Raw genomic sequence first — 21,397 nt, 5'->3', positions numbered from 1 at the left:
AGGAAGTTTGGATATTTTAATCGATGGAGAGATGGAAGAAAGGAAGGAGGGAAGAAGAAATAGAGAAAGAAAGTAAGAAAGATGGAAGGAAAGAAGGAAGAAAGAAAAATGAGAAAAGAAGGAAAGGTAGGTGGATGAAAGGAGGAAGGAAGAAAAGAAAGTGGGAGGAAAGGGGGAGTATGAAGGAAGTGTGAAGGAAGGAAGGAAAGGTGAAAGGTGAATTGAGTGAAAACAAAGTGAAATGAGAGAGAGAGAGAGGTAGCACCTGGTTAGCCATCTTCATTACTTACAGACCACACCACAGTACACACACACACACACACACACACACACACACACACACACACAGGCGGTGGCTCAGTCGGTAGAGAGGTGGCCTGAAGTCCTAACGGACCCAGGTTCAAATCCCCGCTGGGGTAGAGAACAGTTTAAGGATTTGAATTTCATTAAATCAGGCTTTACTGATCTACCAGAAGACCCGCCGACATGTCGTAAAAATACCCCCGCTAATACCAATACACCGGTTCTGTATGAGACAGCCCTAGCATGTATTTAATATGGACGGTGGGTGTTAGCGCCGAAGTGGTGACATGTTCAGGTGTATGGATATGTAGGAGGACTGCTGGGCCTTGATAGCAGGCTGTGAAGCCTATGCCCAGAGTCGGGCACACACACACACACACACACACACACACACACACACACACACACACACACACACACACACACACACACACTCTCTCTCTCTCTCTCTTTCTTTCTTTCCCTCCCTCCCTCCCTCCCTCCCTCCCTCCCTCCCTTCCTCCTCCTCCTCCTCCTCCTCCTCCTCCTCCTCCTTCTTGTTGAATCAAGAGTTTTCTTAGCAAGAGTTCCCCTCCCTCAGGTACTTTGAAGCCTCTCTCTCTCTCTCTCTCTCTCTCTCTCTCTCTCTCTCTCTCTCTCTCTTTCTCTCTCTCATGTTTATTTTTTTATATGTACTGTATTTTCTCATTTATCTCTATAGATTGACTTATTATCTCATCCTTTTGCGTCCTTCCTTCTTGTCATCCTCTTTCCTTCCTTTTTTTTTTTTCTCTCAGCCTTCCTTCCATTTATCATTCACTCATTTAGTCTTACATTATTTTGTTTTCATCCTTTCTGTATTCCCTCCTGTCTTTCTTTCTTTCTTTCCAATTTTCATTCTTTTTTGCCTTTTTCTGTATCTTCCTTCTGTCCTTCCATCCTTCATTCATTCATTCATTCCTGCATGTCATCTTACCTAATTTCCTTGCCTGTCTTCATCTCTCCCTCCCTCTTCCCCTCCCCTTGTTCCTTCTATCATTCATTCATTTATCCATTCATTCATTCCATCTTTCCTTCTTTCCATCCATTCTTTATCCTTTTGCCAGGATAACCATCAAATGATTTTAGTCAACCTTATAATGCCATATTAATTTCTTCCTTTAGTTTCCTATCTCTAGGAGTCTAGAATTATCTCACTGTGGCAATTACCGGTATTTCTTCATTCATTTGTGCTCTCTTGTTAGAAGGAACATGTTGATTGATAAGAATTAGCCTTGTATTGTCTTACATTTTTTTTGTGGCTCCAGGCTCCTCTGACCATGATCCTGGTGAACTGCAAGATGAAATGACTCATTTCCAGTCCACCATACTCCTTTCGGGGGGTAGGGAGGAAACAGTAGGACATTTGTATAACCAGGCAGTGGAGTCTAATTATATCAGTGTTCCTGCATGAAGACACCTCCTCAGCACTTCAGAGAACTGCTAACACATCCCTTTGTTCACAGATCTGCAAGAACTTCTTCCAGCAACTGCAGAAGACTACCTCGAGAGCCCGGTATCAGATGGAACCATAGAGGAGAACTTTGAGGCTGAGCTGGGGGGTACATGTGGGTTGGAAGAGGAAGAGGAGGGTGGGGAGAGAGCCGGTGAGGATGAAGAGAGCTTTGCGGACATTGCCAAGCACGGGATTGTAGACATTGTGGGTGATGACACATGCGGACGAAAGGTGGTTGTTGTGTCTGCATGTAAACTGCCTAGTAACAAGCTCTTCAACCATGAGAAATTTCTCAAGTGAGTTGTTTGTTTTGGTAGTCACTTTTGTCTCCTTCTTTCATTCCTTTTTTACTCAGTTTTGTTGTTCTTGTATCATTTTTCCTCTACTGCTATTCCTCTTATACTCTCATTTGTTTTTCCTTCAGTAATTCTTTCCTTGTCTCTCTGTCTCATTCCCTTTCCTACCTTAAACTGCCTTCCTCTCTGTCTCATTCCCTTTCCTACCTTAAACTGCCTTCCTCTCTCCCTCAGTCTGCTAATCCCTCTGTCCTTGCACATGCACCTAATGCACATCTTAGATCAGTATGTTTAACAGTACTACTCTCTGATCCACATCACTATTTCCTTTCCCAGTTTTTCCTCTTCTCCTTTGTCTTCCATCTTTCCTCCCCCTCTTCTTGTACTTCCTTCCCTCCATCCCTCTTCAAACTCACTCTCCTGCTTCCCTTTCTGTCTCTCCCTTTCCTGTTCCTTTGTTATTAGCACATGCACATCCCTCTTCTCTTCTAAAGAAAAACAGTAAAATCAAATGGTGCCATGCTTTTTCTCAAGGAATCCCCGTCTTCAAGTTGGCCATGATATAGTTCATGTTTTCAGTGAACTTGAAATTAATCCAAGTAGCAGGACCAGCAAATTGCTTTCAACAATTGGTGGAAGCTGCTAGGAGAAACGATGACTGAGATTTGCCGTTTATTTCTCATTTATTTCTCTTTTAATTTATTTATCTTTTTTTAGGTACCTGATGCACACATTAGACCAGTATGTAGAACAGGACTACTCCCTGGTCTACTTCCACTATGGTCTAAACAGCAAAAACAAGCCGCCCGTCTCATGGCTGTGGTCTGCTTACAAGGCCCTCGACCGCAAGTACAAGAAGAACCTCAAAGCACTCTACCTGGTCCACCCCACCAACTTCATTAGGGTCGTCTATAATGTTTTCAAACCAGCCATCAGGTGAGAGGATGGTTCATGCCTTAGTAGTATTGGTAGTTGTAGTCCCAGGTTCATCAGAAATGTGAACCAGGTGGACCAGAAGCTAAAATTGCCCTCATCCTGCACTTCACCATCATCCTTTTGGGAAATTGAGAAATGACTGACGAATATTTGTACTGTATTACTAGGCAGTTGAGCTGCCTGGTTATATCAATGCCACCACATGAAGGCATCCTTCTCCAACACCAATGGGGTGCTTTCAAAGCTAGTATTCCGCTAGATGGCTCCACTGTTGCAGTAAACACCTTCCCTGTGCTGTTTAAAAAGCATATTTTTCTTTGTTAAATATCTATACTGTTGAGTGAAAATGTGAATCATGGTAATGTCATATGCCGAAATATAAATAATACAAATAGAACATCTATATATAACGTATCGTGAAATGTTTATTTTTATCATAAACGGAAATTAAAATATCACTGATGGCATGTGATGGCAACCCGTCCTTCCAGTGACCCTATATTATTTAATTTCTGCTACATTTAGTGCAAATTTGGTTCTTAATACATTGTCTGTTCAGACTGTAAAGTACGCCTAGTGGGTATCTAGATTCATCCAGTTTCTATGTGGGCAGAAATTTAATGTTGAGTAAATACTGGCATTCAACATTTTGCTCGCTTCCTTCACGCATGCGCACCACAAGACAGTCCCGTGTTTAAGTTTTTTCACGAGGGATGTCAAGTTTCCATGAAAAATTTTATTTTGATGGCGTGTAATGTCACGGATTCACTCAGAGTAGAAACGAGCTATATTCATAACATTCGTCACTGGTTCATAAGTGACCATGTATAGGCAGTGAGTTTCACTGAGCGATATCTTTGTGTAATTGTCATTCCCACATCTTGCCTCTCTAGCTGTTAACTAAGCTACGCCCATTTCTCATGTCCCTGTACCCGACGTTGGTTACATTTCTGTCGTAAATGGACACACTCATAAATACACATAGTTCAGTAATGTGAGTTCCTGACTGGAGCGGAGAGAGAGAGAGAGAGAGAGAGAGAGACCTTCCCCTGCAGCTTCCTTGCACCATGAGTCATATTCATATGTATCATTGTAGCTTTTTGTAAGTAAAGTGTTACCGTGAAGGTTTGTCTTTTTCTGTTGAGAACTAGTGGTTATTTTAATTTTTACATTTCACCAAGTGCCTACCAAATAAATACCTTAAGGTCATCTTACCATCAATATCTCACACACATTGCCCCCTCTTGGCAAGTCCCTAATGGTATGGTCATGTGAGAACTGTCTCCAGGTCACCTGTCCACACACATATGTTTGTAAGATCTTCCACTGACTGAGTCAGTAGCTTGTGCACATACCAGTCCACTTGACCTGGATGCAATCTCACTGGGGGTAGACATTTAAGAGGATGCAGTAGTATTTACTCGTCATGTGTTTGCACGTTTGCATATATATATATATATATAAAATCGTGAATACTGAACTTGACTCCGTGTGAATCTTGTGGATCACTTGGAGGCGATGTCTTGGCTTGTTTACCTTCCACAGTCATCTGTCCTCGGTGAGACCGGGCAAAAAAATGACGCGTAAACGATCTTGGTTTTGGGACGGTTCCTCAGACCGGATGATTTATGATGGTGAATGCCAGTATTTACTCAACATTAAATTTCTGCCCACATAGAGACTGGATGAGTCAAGATACCCACTAGGCGTACTTTACACTCTGAACAAACTATGTAATAAGAATCTAACTTGCACTAAATGTAGCAGAAATTAAATAATATAGGACCACTGAAATGGCGGATTGCCATCACATGCCATCAGTGATATTTTAATTTCAGTTTATGATAAATCTAAACAATTCATGATACGCTATATATACGTGTTCTATTTGTATTATTTATATTAAGGCATATGACATTACCATGATTCACAATTTCACACAACAGTGTAAATATTTAACAAATAAAATTGTGCTTTTTAAACAGCTCGGGAATGTGTTTACAGCTACAGTGGAGCCATCTGACGGAATACTAGGCTTTTCAGAAGCACCCCATTCATGCCATACTTACAATATGCAACCATTAAATGGCACCTTATGACATGCATTTTACATTACTCCTTATGATTTTACATAGCACATGAAAATCTTTTGTCCTGGGGTTAAGCTTTTGTTATCCAAGAATTGAAATGTGTCTTTCTCTCGGTACACTTCTAAATACATACTTATAATGCCATGATAAAACTTGCCTTTCTCTGTTATCAGACTATTTCTAGTTTTTCAAACCAGGTGTCAGCTTACAGAGCAGCTAATGCTGTGTTGACAGCCATCAGATTATACAGTATCCTAAACATGTCATATACACATATACCATTCTTGTAGAAGCAGCTCCATATTTCATTAGGCCATCTTCCATGTTTTCTGTCCTAAGTAAGATAATAAAAGAAATGGATGTTATCATGCTGAAAGGGTTGAGGTGCTGTGATGTGAAGTGTGTGTGTGTGTGTGTGTGTGTATGTGTGTGTGTGGTTGGGGGGGGATGTCAAATTGTATTGTATTTTGTTAAAATGTATTAAGGAGCTTCATGTATTTCAGTGCCAAGTTTGGGCGTAAGGTGCTGTATGTGAACTACTTACACGAGCTTCAGCAACACCTCTCACTCAGTCAGCTACCCATCCCTCCACGAGTGCAGCAGTGAGTATGACATTTTCATGTACCATAATAAGGGTTTTAATGAGCTGTAATAGTTTGTACAGTTAGATATCAGTACTTTATTCTTAACCTCTCGATATCACATATTGTCATTCATACAAACTTAGTCATCTTTGTAAGTCAGGAACGTTACAGATTATCATAACTTTTCTGTATGATTGGTATACATGGTGAAAACTGTGAAATGAGCTGTGTTGGTGGCAGTGGAACAATTGGCCTAAATTTGCCCTTTCTCCATCTGGAATACTGCGTTGTAACCATGAATAAGTTTAGTCATGAATAAGTTCTATGGAAAGGATGCAAATCCATAGCATTGTCTTCAGCCACTGAACTGTGTGAAAGAAGTAGGAAAAAGATAAGAATATGGGGCATTTTAGTGTGAAAGAAGTGTAGCAGGCAGGATATTGAATAAGAGACAGAACAACAAGGTTAACCTCAGTCTTCATTTATTACAGACATGATCAGCAGCTTCTTGCCAAACTCAAGACCCCTCCGGCCAAGACAACAGGAGGGGCTGGGGCGGGGGCCGAGGACAAGACTCGACCCACTCAGCAGTTTGGAGTGTCACTGCAATATATCAAAGAAAATAATCATCAAGACCCCATCCCACCTGTACTCAAGAACTGCATTACATTTCTCGATCATCCTGATGGTAGAGTGGTCGTGTGTCTTGGGGGGAGGGTGTATGCATTCATGCATTCATATGTATATGAATGTATGTGTGCTTGTACCATCTGGTTCAAAAGCCTTGTTACTTCCTCTGCTTATCTCTCCATGGAATGGTATATAAATGTGTTTGGTGTCTCATGGAGGGAGGATAGCCTGAAGGCAGTGAATAAGGTGATGTAAAGGCAATTTGTTTTATGGCCATCCCCCTCAGGGATTAAGGCATCTGACTATAGATAGACAGTCATCAGTAACATGAAGAGGCCTAAACTGTTTGTTGGTATTACATGCTTCAGCCTCTGATATATTCTCACCACAAACATCCCTTTCTCACAGCCCTAGAGACAGAGGGTCTGTTCCGTCGGTCAAGCTCAGCAGCTGTTGTGAAAGAGGTGCAAGAACAGTTCAACACAGGACAAGTTGTTGTATTCAACCTGCCAGCTGATGTTCACACAGCGGCCGTCATCATCAAAACATTCCTGCGTGAACTGAGTGAACCTCTTCTCACCTTCGACCTTTACGATGATGTGCTCAAGTTCCAGGGTTGGTTCTGATCTGGTTTGCCTTTGTATCTTTGTTTCTGTACAGTCAGGGACAAATGTTGGTCTTCTATTTCACTATCATCTTTGCATTTAGGTTATGTCCATCACTTTCCTCCTTAATGCATCATATCAAAGAGGAACACACCAGACCTCTCTCATCTTAGGAATATTAAACCAAAAGAGGAAGAGGTTAATAATATGGTGAGCTTTTGTCCCAGAGTGTATTTTAAATACTATAAATAGAAGACACTCCTTACCCTTTTACCTTAAAATTTTTGTCCACAAGCTCCAGGGCTGACTGAGATTTGAGTTGCAGAGTTAATGTTGTCAGTGTTCATGAATAATTGCAGAAGTGAAACTAAATTCTGTCTTCACCATGACCATCATTGGATTCCTGCTAGTGTTAACCCCTTTCCTATGCTGATGTCTTTTCCATTCTTTAAAGTGTATTTATGTACAATATCTTTTGGACTTGCATCTTTCCCATAGGGTTGAGTAAGAGTGAGCGTGTGAACAACATCAAACAGATTGTGTTGGAAAGACTTCCAGAGGACAACTACCTCGTTCTCAAGTTCCTCGTAAATTTCCTCTCAAAGGTAATGCAGTACACTACTGTTCTCTGGTTTTGGTATAGGATTTAGCAGTTTCCTATCTTGTTATGTTTTTATTTTTGTTGATTATTTAGGTTCTGTATTATGTATAAGGCTTGTATGAAAAGGTGCACACACAAATGAGGAAATTCAGGAGAATTGTGGTGTTGTTGTGGATGTGCAGGAAGGTGTTCAAAGTACCCTGTGATGGTTTGGTCATGTGTAGAGAATGGAGCATAAGAAGCTGACTAGGAGTGTGTGTGATTAAGGTGGATGGAGGGAAGGGGCAGGAGATAGGGAGATAAAGGATCAGATGGAGGGATGACATCAAGAGGTTTATGAATTTGGGGGGAGGGAGGGTCAGTTGAAAAGGGGTAGCCTGATGACAGAGGACTTGGTGACATGAAGGTGATTTGTTTGTTGCCACCCTTTCTGGAATTAAGGCATCTAACTGTAGATGGAAGATTTTTCAGGATTAACTTTTTATCGGGTAGGGGTGTTATGTTTTCCTCGGCTGAATACGCATTTATCAGTGACTTACAGGGACACCATGCGCAACATAAGGTTATCAGTGGATTTATTTTTATTTATTTAGTTATGTATTTATTCCTCACCTTGCCCTAGGGTGGGAAGGGAGGTCCAGATGATGATGATAATGATGATGATGTATTTATTTATTTAACCCTCTCAGGCACAGTCACGCAAATCTTGTGACATGCGGTTTGGTAGGAAGTAGCACAGTCATGCGAATCGCATTCCTAAGAACAAAAAAAATCGCCAAAAATTGTTTTCGTCTGATTTGCGTCAAATTTTGCTGCGTTCTAGCGGTTGTGTCTATCTCTTATGGTAAGTCATTGGCAACACTGAGCTGCTTCAAGGGGCCAGCACGTAGCGATAAACCTCAGTCTATCACAAGAAGCCAGGGGGTAGGGTTAAGATGCGTGTGTCGTCCCTTTAACTCCTACTAATTCTCCCCCTCCCACCCGAGCTGAAGCCCCTATGGTCTCAGTGTGATAATACATTATTTGTGAGCATATTTGTATGCGATATTGTTGATAGAACATAGATATATGTCACAAAGAGGAATTTTGCCCGTTATCATTTGTTAGGCCTAGAGGCAAGACGCGTGTTCACTGCAGTGGGGTTTCGCCACTCAGTCTCCCCCAGATCCTATGGCGTGAGTACAGATACGTATGTAATGAAGCCAATGCCTAAATTGTATATTGTGTGAAAAATATTATAGTTGGCTTGGTAAAATAAGGGAACTAGTAAGCATTATGTACACATACACTAACACACATACACTCACACACTTTCACACACACTAACACAGACACTCACACTCACTCACACACACTCATACTCACACACTCACACACACACACTCACACACTACATAACTCCTCATCTTCAAATCCCAGAAGATCCTACAGGCCTATCAGCACCCCTGGAGGAAGTGAGTTCTCTGAATTTTGTTGATATGTATATTGACGTATTATCAATACCCTTACAATTTTCAGACAAATAACCATTTTCTCCTACATATTACACATATGACAGAAAGTACAGCTTCATTAGCAGTAACTAGAAAAAAGTAGTGTTCATGTGTAGTAGGTTATAACAATAAAAAAACAACCCTGGAAGATTTTACAGTCTCTACATTTAAAAAAAAAGGCTTTGGGAGCATAGCCTTCAGGCAAAAGGGGGGGAAAACACCTTTTTTTTTTTTTTTTTTTTTTTTGCGGTAAAAGTAGCAATCGGAAGAGTAATCTAGCTTTGTCGTTCTATTACTCGAAAATTGTTGGACATATCGATTCCTGTAAGAACCATGATAAAGAGCAGTAAATTCTACTCATGTTCATTACCAGAATATAAGCCTTTGGGGACATATTTTATAGGAAAAGTTGGGGGAACAAACTTTGTTTTTTTTCTCGCTAGCAGTAAAAGTCTAAAGCGCTCAGAGAAATAATCTCACTTTCTCGGCCAATTACTCGAAAACTATTGGATGTATCGATTTCCTGTAAGAACCATGATAAAGAGCAGTAAATTCTATGTATGTACAAGACATAACAATGTAATATCTGTGATAAAAATTTGTTGTTACGTGGGGGGGAATATAGCGTATGCTGTGCGTGCATCACGAAAGTGGTGCCCAGCCATGAGTACCCAGTCATTTTTTGCGATTTACTCAAAAACTATGAGATGTATCAAAACCAGCTGTAATGCTTGTGAAATTCTGCATAATATTATTCAATAAAAATATAAGGTGTGCGAGAAAAGTTCTGAATGAAAGCTCCTTGAATTTTTTTTAAAAATGGCTTTCGGTTTTTGGCTGTTTTCTTGAAAACTACAAATCGTATCAAAACCGGACTTGTCTTTTTAGAAAGCTGATGATATTCTCTATCAGGACTTCTAATAGCATTTTCCTGTGTGATGGAAAGTATTCAAACGGTGATGTTGGGAAGTCAAAGTGACGTAGCGAAATTTTTTATTCACGGCCGCCTAACGTTGTTTTATTCATGTTTTCCTGTTTTTTTGTGGTGCTTATCAAGTAGAACAAATATCGACGAATAAGATGAGATAAGTTTCATGGCAGTATATTGATGTTTGGGTGGCGAAAATAAGGCAAGAATACGTATTATTTGTCGCGCGTGGGCAGCCGGGCTGGGTGGCCAGGCGGATAAAATCTTGTACCATTATTGCTTTATCTGTTATACACTGAAATTTGTCCAGCAAGTCCTTGTTTAAAGTCAGGGATATTTTCAAAATAACAAGTTGTTTCCATGTATTTGGTACCCTGCATTGAAGGAACTGGCTTATCAGCTTTAAAGTTCAAAATTTTTCTTTAAATTATCATGGACCTTATAACAAAAAAGATTGTAGAAAAAAGTGACAAAGTAAGTTGCTGTGGGTGACTTTGTTCTTGTATTTTGTAGCATTAATCCATTGTTTGTCAGGCACCAGTCTTAGACAAATACACTGTTTGCCTGTAGCCAGAATGAAATGATGTAGTTCATGACATTATACTTGATAGAAGGTTAAAGGTGAAGTTCTTCCCTATGTATTAAAAAAAAAAGAAAATGAAAAGGACAGCTTGCATCTCTGACACTGAATTTGTTTATACTGCAGCAGTGTGTGTGTGTATGTATGTATATACAATATATATATATATATATATATATATATATATATATATATATATATATATATATATATAAATGTGGTAGGAGGGGACACTCACCATCCGCTCACTCGATGTAGTGCTGCTCTCAGGTATCTGTCCTTTCCTCTCTTCCATCGATCTTTCCTTCCATTTACTTCTGTCTTTCTTTCCTTCATTCTTTCCTCCTCCTTCTGCCTATGGGAGACTTTACACTCCCTCTTCTGTCTTTCTTTCCTTCATTCTTTCCTCTTCCTTCTGCCTATTGGTGACTCTACACTGAGTGACAAGCCAAATGGTTTCCTGTACACCAGGAAACCATGTACTACACTGGTTGGTAACCATATAACCAGATTTTGGCGCCTGGTGGTTTAGTGGGTAATTATGGCGCTGCAATTGGATTGAGCCGGTGAAGGTATATATCCAAGGGGTGGTTGGGGTTCATTGCTCATGTAATGCCACTCAGGGATGAGTGAGGCGGTCACTCTCATTTAAATATCAGGACCAACTTGCCTAGCCCCGGGCCCTTACATTCCTCATTAAGCAATGTAGGATTGGATGATGGATGGATGGATGGATATACTGTACATATATATATATATATATATATATATACAGTAGAACCTCTCTCATTCGGACTATATGGGGGGAAGGGTTGTCCGAATTAGCAGATTGTCCGGACCATCAGGGTAATCTCCAGTTCATACCAAACTCTATCTATATATGGTATGTTTGTTAATTATTAACATATGTGGCATATGTCAACCCTACGTAACTGCAAAAGATGAAAGGGTACCGGTACTAAAATAACAAAACTAATCATGTACGATAGTTTTGTATTGCATAATTTACAGGTAAGGCCATGACAAGAAACTAGCCTACATTTTAAATTGTAGTAAGTGACTAAGGCCCGTGTAGGCAAAAAAATAAATTAATTAATTAACTGTAATATTTGGAATAAAAATAAAACTTATGTAGGCAAAAAATACATTGTCATCTTTGGCTTATTGATAACACCCATATGGGCAAGAAGCTAATGTTTGATGTACAAGTAAAGCACATTTAAGTACAAAAAATAACCTACAGTAATCACTAAACACTGCAGAATATTCTGACCCATTTTTTTGTATTTTGTAAGCAAACTCCTCCTTTTAACACCTTTATTCATTACGGAAGCTACACTTGCATTAAGGAGCATGGTAAGGAGGATTAACTTTTGAAATACAGCGTAAAAATATAAATAGTTGGTGAACTGGTTGATGGAACGAATGCTAGCGTGTGTTTAAACAGGCGCCCATGTTGCGACCTAGCGTGATCCGAGACTAAACGAATGACGATCGTTTTCTGCGCCGATACTGAAAATGACTTTAGAATTACTTTCAACATATTTTTGGAGCTTATTATTTTTAAATTTTGTCCGGATTAAAGGGGTCCGGACCAAAGAGGTTCTACTGTATATATATATATATATATCACTTTCATCTTAAATGTCAGGACCAACTGCCTAGCCCCGGGCTCCTAAGCTCCTCATGGGGCAACGTAGGATTGGATGATGGATGGATGGATATAGAGAGAGAGAGAGAGAGATGTATGTGATGCCAGAGTTAATGTCATCTGTTTTCTTTTAGGTGATGGACCGAAGTGACCTGAACAAGATGACAGCAAGCAACCTGGCGGTGGTGTTTGGCCCCAACCTGGTGCGTCCTAGGGGAGGCCACATGTCCCTCAATGCCATTGCACCCATCAACCTCTTTGTCGAGCTTATGCTGCAACACCACCACCAGATCTTCATCCTCTGAGGTGGTGCCAATTCTGTGGAGACACTGAAGGCTCATTGTGGAGTAGTTGAAGACTCGTTTGTGACCTCTGTCATTGGTTGACTGAGTTATAATGGGTTTGTTTTCACCTGACAAAAGCAAGCTGCTCATGATAGTTACTAAACCTTAAGTATGAAATAAGAATGAGTCTCCTTGGTTACATGTCAAGTCACCCATCTACTCTGACTGCACTTGGCCATCAACAAAGGTGAAAGGGGCAAGGGATCTTTATCAGGTTAGTACAAACGCACTAAAGTTGACATCGTCCATGGGGTTGTCTGTATCGAATGCCAGTCTTCGTATGTTTGTGGAAGTGCTCATAGGATGAATCCTATAAGAGTTTCTCAGTTTTACTATTAGGGAAGACTTATACCGTTTGTCAGAGGTCACCAGTACTAATGAAAATTTACTGCCATTAGAAAAGCCCACCACAATACAAGCAAAGACATACTTCCATGGAAAAAGCCCACCACATTACCATTAGAAAGATTCCACCACTGTTAGGAATAGTCTCATGTACTCCCTTATTAAGAAGAAGGGAAACTTTTGGGTTGACTCTGTGCTGATTTGATAGTTTACTGCAGTGCAGGAATTATATTTTGACTAAGCATCACCATGTATTTTTGAGACACTGGCCATATAGCAATGAAGATATGTATTTTATAATAGGCATTTTAAAACCCTTGAATCAAGGTGATGTCAGTTTTAGTTTATTCTTGCTCCTCTTGTTGTTGTGGCCTCAAGCTTATATGGACCTGAACCCAGTGGACTGCAGGCTGAAGTTGCCCTTCTCCTGCACATCACCATTCTCCATTTAGTAGACAGGAAGGAAGTTGAGGGATGTTTATATAACTGGTTGTATTGGTGCCAAGACATGGTAAAAGTCCCTTTATAGCACCAAAGGTAATTTATACCGGAAGGGTTAATCAGGCCTCTGTTTAATGCTGTTGGTGTGGAAAATCTGTCCATAGCTGAATGTGCAAGAATAAAATGAAAAGGACATCCTTGAGTTCAGTGGGTTAAGTCCCCCTCGTCAGTCATTTTATATACAGTAATTCTTCGTTTAACACACTTTCACGAGGAATTATTGTCCCTTACCGTTTTCTAATTGTGAGCACAGTGCACCTCAGATCACCGTACCGCATCTTAGAGCAGAGTTTTATACAAGCTTCATGTACAGAGAGAGCACACAAATAGCTGTTTAGAAGATTATTGCTGTACAGTAGGTGTTACATGAGTTGTGGATGTTCCAGTAATGCCTCTGTATGGTTTAGCAGATACAACACAAACATGTTGTTATGTGGGGTATTAAAAGTTTGTGGACTTATACCAAAAATTACCAAAAACACACCGGTATAGAATACCTTGTTACTCCTATATCCTGTTGTTGTTGTGGCCTCAGGCTCATCTAAATGTGAACCTGCTGGACTACAGACTGAAGTTGCCCTTCACCTGCAGTCCACTTTTCTTCTTCTAAGAAACCTGGGAATGAGTTGAGGGATGTTTGCAAAGCCAGAGCAGCAAAGTTGCTTGGTATTATCAGTACCACTACAAGAAGGCATCCATCTCCAGCACCCTTCATGTGCACAAAGTATCACTGATAGTTTTGATGATAGTGTCATGAAAGTATAGTAAAAACATTAAGTCCTCATACAAGTTGCCTTTTTTTTTTCTTTTTTTTACTATAATTTTTCTCATTTAATCCATAGTATATTATGGAAAAATTGCCATTGATAATTCCATTCTTATTTATAAAGCTGACTTGCCAATTTCCCCAGTTCACAGTACCACTTGTATGACTATTGTGATACTGTACTGTATATTGGAACACATCACCAATAAGGATTTATTAGTTTAAACCACAATAATTCCACTGGTATATTTCTCAGTGATAACTGTTTTAGTGGACACTGCAAGCATCACTGGAGCTTACATAACATTAATGAATATAAAAAGTGTAACATGATCCATATAGGGCACAAGTAGATTAGGTATGTGATGATGATGATGATGATGATGATGATGATATAGTAAGATGTTGTTGTTGAGTGATATGAATGGAAATCTTTAACACCTTCACTATGTACCATAATTTTTAGTTTGTTCTTGCTGTCTTCATATGACTTCATTCCCTTTGGAGAGGATTTGTTACAAGGTAGCAAGAAAGAAATTACAAATGCACTCTCATAGTGAAGGGGTAAAGTCCAGATGCAAAGCTTGAGATTTAAAGAACATTTACTTGCCAAGTTTGTGTGTGTGTGTGTGTGTGTGTGTGTGTGTGTGTGTGTGTGTGTGTGTCCAGCATTATCTAATATCCTGTAATTTAGCAAATTCTAACACTGTATACCTGAATATTAACTGCTTCACTCAGATGATATATTTTTTAAATTTTGTTTGTGCTATCTCCAGATTATTTTTTCAGCTTAGGATATGTTTTTGGAATTGGAAGGGTTTGATAGTCCCTTCATGTATCCCTTCACTACTAAATGGAAAGGTCTGAGATTAAGGGTGGTGTAAATTAGAGGTAGGGCAACCAGCAGACAGATGACTAGATGAAATTGAGGCAGTTTGTATGTGACCACCCTTCTGGAATGAAGGCATCTGGCTGTAAATATATTGACAGACTGTTATGGGGCTTTCCTAAATTGAATAAAATTGTCTGGTAGCAGCAAGAAGGCTATGAATATGCACCCCTCAGTTTGAAGGAATATATCACTTCACTCAGAGGATGTATTTAGCTTTTATGCACACCATCTCCAGACAAATGCGTTTAGGAGACCCCACCCTTAGTAGTTTGAGGGGTTATGAAAGCTATATCAAACTTCTCCAGTTCAAAAATTCCATCCTAAGCTTAATATGTGTTTGAATAAAAAATTCTGAATAAAGATGTTCCCTAAGCTGTCATAAACGTACCCTCACTAATACCAATGCACCAGTCCTGTTTGAGACACCATTATTCAATATGGACAGTGGGTGTTAGTGCCGAAGTGGTGACCTGTAGAGGTGTATGGTATGTAGGAGGACTACTGGGCCTTGGGGGCAGGCTGCGAAGCCTATGCCCAGAGTCAGACACATTAAAAAAAAAAAAAAAGTAAATAAAATTCTGAATGAAAATCTGTCTTCAGCTGAACTGGAAGTAGCAGGAATGAAATATAAAATATATGATCATAGTGAGGTAGTTTTAATGCACTAAATTATTATAGACCACACTGACCTATTTTTATATATGGCTGTTGATTTTGATAGATAGTGAAGTTATTCCATGTATGTAAAATTTTCAGGTTGGATATTCATGGCTGCTTTGGTATACTTGTTTTCTGTTTCTCTGGTTTTGATATTATTTTTTGGCTTGATTTTTCTCTTCCACAGTCCTTCAATCAAACACATTCCTTTTTCAGACATGCTTCTGTAACTCTCAACCCTTGTTCTTATATTGAACAGCATTCCTTCTCTCTCTCTCTCTCTCTCTTCTAACTGCAATCCCTTCATTCCATATCAGTATACTTCTCCATATAAACATATGAACTCCTCAGCTACTCCTCAGCACAATCACTCTGCACAGCACATAACCCTGTCTTGGCTCAGTAGCAGTAGAGCTATAGGTGCAACCCCAGGCTCATCTGAACCTGAACTTGGTGGGCTGCAGGCTGAAGTTGCTGTCCTCGTGTAGTCCACCATCCTCTTTTCAGGATGATAAGGAGGAGTTGAGGTACATAGTGTAACTAGAGGCAACGGAGCCAGCTGGTTATATCGGTGCTACCATATGATGGCATCCCTTTCCAGCATTTACCTTGACTCAGCTGCAGTTATTCCATTTCAGTCCATTCCTTGCATACAATATATACTTCACATCTTTATCACTCTGAATTTACATAAATACCTTCAAACATTCCTACCTCCAATGATCAGTACTCCCTTCCACCATCCCAAGCCCCACATTATGATGTATAATCAGAGACGAAAGTTGTCCTGCTGTTCCACTGCGTCTACATCACACTTAGGGCATGTCCATCACTTTTCTTTCTGATGCATCATATCAGAGAAAATTATCTGTGCCCAGAGAGGCATACTAAACCTCTCTCAGCTTACAGATATTAGCCAGCAGAGGAAAGTGACAAGTGCAAGAGGTGAAATATTAGACAGAGGAACATACCAGGTCTCTCTCAGCTGGGGGATATTAGTGAGCAGAGGAAAGTGAAAAGTAGAAGCAGTGCATATTAGACAAAGAACATACCAGACCTCACATAGCTCAGAAATATATTACTCAGCTTTGAAAAGTAATAAGAGGTGAAATATTTGAAAGAGACACACACCGCACATCTCATAACTTCAGAATATTACTGTACTTAGCAGAGGCAGGTGAGTAAAAGATATGGTAGTGTTCAGATTTTTGTCCCTGAATGTACATCTCCCCTCTTCTCTTCACTTTATTGTCTGTTCCAGCTAAAGTGTATAAAATGTAATACATGAAACCACCTAATACTTTAAGCAGCAGAGAGAATTCCAAACCATATGTAGATCATTCAGTTCAAATGATGCATTTCAAATGTTAATGTGACATTCCTTTTTTTGTTAATGATTTAAGTCAGAGCTGTTTTATGTTGTTGTTAATATAGTTTTGTTAGATAAATTCAATTAGTTTGATAGATTAACACTTTTGTACTTTCCTTGTTTTTGGATCCTACCTCACCCCATCTTTAGAAGGGAAAGAGGGTAGGGATGATGATGATGATGATGATGATGTCAGTAATTTTAGTTTTGTATGCTGATAATGCCAGCCAAAGGGTAAGGGTTTTGACCACATCCTTGCAATGACTTTTTATTTTTATTCTTGCTGCCTTTGGATGCTTTTTATTTGAACTGAATAGGTTATATCTAGCCTTCATTAACCTCTTCACTGCTTTCTTAAGCTGAATAAAATCCTCTGGTAGCAGCAAGAATAGAATAAACAGTATGTCATTGCAGTTAACCCCTTCAGTCTGGTGATGTGTTTTTATTGATTTGATCCTTCTGCCTCCAGATGATTATTTTCAACTTGTGGGCAACCTTTTGAACTGAAAGAGTAAGTGAAGGTGATATTTAACTTGTCTAATTCCAAAAGTCTTTCCAAAGCTGAATAAAACAATCTGGAGATGGCAAGATTGAAATGCATCATCAGAATAAGAGGTTAAGAGGTTTTTAATAGTAAGGTAACTGAGCACAATTGTGGGACTTAAACAAGCATCAAAATGACAGGGTCTAGTATGTCCTCGATATAAATCACCTTCATTATGTGGTCTAGTGGTTAGAGCATGCCAGTCAGAGTGACAGCCTTTCATAGGTTTTGATACCCAAGAGATATGAGGTTATTCAATCATTTAATACCATCAAGGGAATTAGACAGGCCATCTACCTGTAGATGTATTAGACTACAATTATCCACTTGTAAATGTATTTGACTATGGTATCTTAACCTTAAGACCTACGCCTCAAAGGGGGTAATGTGGGATTGGTTGCTGCCGTGTACCATTTTATGTGGCTGCTGCCAGATAATTTTATTGGGACTAAGGAGTGGATCTCTTTCAGTGAAGGTGTTCCTTAAGGCTGTATCTAACCCTTCCAGTGTGAAAAATCCCTCCTAAGCTGAATAAAACTGTCTGGAAATAAGAATAAAATATAAAAATATTCATAATGTGGGGATGAAGTTCCATTGCTACCTCTAATTTGATTTTCTAGTTTCCCCAGTTCACAGCACCACTTGTATGGAGGAAGTCATGATACAGTATACAATATTTTGGTCAGAAATGTTGTGAGATTTTTTGACCATGGAGAAAATTACAATGTTTTGGCCTGGAGAAAAGTAGCAATATATTTTTGGACCACACAGCTGACTTGTAACGAGGACTGTGTGTAAATACATTCACCGAACCACATTACTGTGATGTAAAACTCATTCAAAAATCTTTCTAAGTAATGCTGTAAGTATAAACGGTCTTAATATCTGTCTAGTCTGTGTGTATATAATCTGATATTAAAGATCTGGATGTGAACACTTGTTTTGTGTTCCTCCTTATGATGTTTAGGTCTGTTGATGTAGTGCTACATTCAAGTGACTCTACACTGAGTGACAAGACAAATAGCTTCGTGTAGCCCAGGTAACCGTTTACTATGTTGAATGGTAATTGTGTAACTCAGTGGATGATTGGTGGTCTAGTGGGTTAAAATGCTCCAATTAGTTGTGGCCCATAAGGGTTTTAGTGAGGGCCAGTTGGGGTTTATTGCTCATATAATGATCCCAGGGTCACTTGAAAACGAATCTGTTTGACTGCAGGTTGAAACTACCCTTCATCTGCAGTCCAGCGTCTTCTTTTGGGGGGACAGGAAGTGAGATGAAGGGCATTAGTATAGCCAGGCAGTGGAGCTGCCCATCTATATTGTTGTCACCATGGAAGTTGCTCCTCTCCAGCACCCCTAGACTTTTTGAGAGTCCAGATGGCTTCTTGGTGGCCAGGAAACCTATTAGAGTACTGTGTTGGGTGGTAACCACATAACCCAATAGCTGTCTTGTGGTCTGGTGGGCTAAAGCACTCAAACTGGTCGTGGTCCACAAGAATCTTAATGTAGAGGATGACTGGGTTAGTGACCAATAACCCTCACCTTAAACATCTAAGCCCAGGTCCTGATGGGACAATTGTTGTTGTGTCCCTGGGTTCATTTGGACAAGGACTCATTGGACTGCAGGATGAAGTTGCTCATTTTCTGCAGCCTACCATCATCCTCTGGGGGGATAGGGATGGAAATGAGAAACATTATGGGTGGGTTGTTATTGGATGTAGTATGTGGCAGAAGTGTGTTGGCAGGTGATGGGGAATGTAGATGAGTGTAGGAGGGTGTAGTTGTGTATATGATTTGGTATATATAGGCGTGTGTGGTTGGGTGCTGGTAAGTGTATGTGGGTGTAGGCAGGTTTGGTTGGTTGTTGGTGAGTGTAGATATGTAAAAGTATATGTAGATAAGTGTGAGTAGAAGCAGGTGGGTGTGGTAAGTGTAGGTAGGTGTGGGTGGGTGAGGTATGCAAGGCTGTGGGAGGGTATGGGTCAATGTGGGTGGATGTGGAAGGTTGTAGTTCAGTGCGAGTGGATGCTGTTATAAAACTTCATCAGCAAGTCTGTGTTTTATTCTCCAACTATCGAATTATTTTACCGTAAATGCCTTAAATAAGACCTATGAATGCTTTATGAAAACTTGGGGTATTAGATGTAAAGAAAATGGAAAATGGGCATGAGTAATGAAGATAAGGGTCGAGTGTTCAACAAACCCTCACCCATGCATATAGTATGATAAATATATGGACATTTGGGTAGCTTTGGCATTAAAAGCACCTCCATGAGATTTCTTCACAACAGCACAAGCCCCCTTCCCTGAGTGAACTGATTGGCTGCTGATTGGTCGACGTGTGGTTGTCGTCACTTTCCCACAGTTTTAAACTAAGTTCAGCCGCACAAGAATGTGGTTTTATGATTACCTATGGAGCTTACACAAAGGCCATACCCACCCACACCTGTCAAACTTACCCACACCTGCCTGCACCCACCCACCTACCCACAGCCTTTTGCACCTGCCCACACCCATGCACACCTACCTACAACCTTCCACACCCTTCCATACCTACCTTCCTTCCATACCTACCCACATCCTTCCAAACCTACTGACTCTATTCCAAACTACTCATGTATCCACACCTACCCACACCCTCCCATTCCTATCCTCACCCATCCACACATAACCACCCCCTTCCATACTCACCTACACCCTTCCATATCTACCTTCCTTCCATACCTACCCACATCCTTCCAAACCTACTGACACTATTCCAAACTACTCATGTATCCACACCTACCCACACCCTCCCATTCCTATCCTCACCCATCTACACATAACCACCCCCTTCCATACTTACCCACACACATCCATACCTACCAAAACCCATCCAGACCTACCCACACTCATCCACACCCACTCACACCCATCCATATCTACCCAAACCCATCCATACCATTTCACAACCTTCCACACCTATCCACATCCTTCCATACCTACTCACCCTTCCACACCTATCCAAACCCATACACACCTGCCCAAACCCATATACACTTACCCACACCCATCCATACCTACCCACACCAAGCCACACCTACCCACACCCATTCACACCTATTCACAACTAATCACACTCATTCGCACCTACTTAGAAACTTCCACGCCTACCCACCCATTTACACCTACCTAAGCCCACCCATACCCACCCACAACATTGTACACCTATCGGTCCACACCCTTTCAAACTTACTTGCATCCATCCACACCTACCCACACCCTTCCACACCTACCCTCGCCCATCCACACCTATCCACAACCTTCCACACTTAACCACGCCCATTCATACCTGCCAACACATCTCCACGCCTACCCACACCCATCCACACTCACCCACACCCATCTACACCTACCCACACCTTTCCACACCTACTCACAGCCATCCACACCTACACCCTGCTAAGCTCTCAGTCATCCCCAAATTTTTACCCATCACACAACATTTACCCCTCCCCCCCCACCAACTTTGACAACATTTTTCGAGGTGTTATGTCGAGATTCCAATAGCGCATTATAAGACCCCTGTTCTGTGCAATGTAATTTAGTTTATTACTTCAACAATCGATGATTCTGTGTCATATCATTAAGCGAACGGAATGTCTGTGGCGGTAGGTATTAGGTTTTAACTCATTATTCATACCTACTCTTGCAGTACTCATGTCCACTATAAATCAGTTAGATATATAGTGGACATGAGTACTGCAAGACTAGGTATATATGTTGGATCCCTTCCGTGAGTATTTAATTCTGACGTCGTTATCAGGGAG

The 21,397-nt window shown here is 40.4% G+C and overlaps 1 protein-coding gene across 2 annotated transcripts in view; it reads left to right on the top strand.

Annotated features, from left to right (window-relative positions):
• The window catches only part of LOC145391652 (rho GTPase-activating protein 8-like), a 55,141-nt gene extending 41,787 nt beyond the window's left edge, over positions 1 to 13,354 (top strand). For both annotated transcript variants that reach the window (XM_080266199.1, XM_080266200.1), the window contains exons 3-9: positions 1,788 to 2,073; positions 2,791 to 3,009; positions 5,603 to 5,701; positions 6,175 to 6,371; positions 6,722 to 6,928; positions 7,417 to 7,523; positions 12,306 to 13,354. In XM_080266199.1, coding sequence (XP_080122325.1) covers positions 1,788 to 2,073; positions 2,791 to 3,009; positions 5,603 to 5,701; positions 6,175 to 6,371; positions 6,722 to 6,928; positions 7,417 to 7,523; positions 12,306 to 12,476 — 1,286 coding nt within the window. In that variant the 3' untranslated portion in view covers positions 12,477 to 13,354. The remainder of the gene's footprint in view (positions 1 to 1,787; positions 2,074 to 2,790; positions 3,010 to 5,602; positions 5,702 to 6,174; positions 6,372 to 6,721; positions 6,929 to 7,416; positions 7,524 to 12,305) is intronic.
• Positions 13,355 to 21,397: the final 8,043 nt, after the last annotated feature.

Source organism: Coenobita brevimanus, chromosome 19 (assembly GCF_032717465.1).
Source record: "Coenobita brevimanus isolate Jiangsu-jjx chromosome 19, ASM3271746v2, whole genome shotgun sequence".
Taxonomy (NCBI): domain Eukaryota; kingdom Metazoa; phylum Arthropoda; class Malacostraca; order Decapoda; family Coenobitidae; genus Coenobita; species Coenobita brevimanus.
Note: the sequence above shows the minus strand (reverse complement) of the source record. Positions and strands in the feature narration are given on the sequence as shown.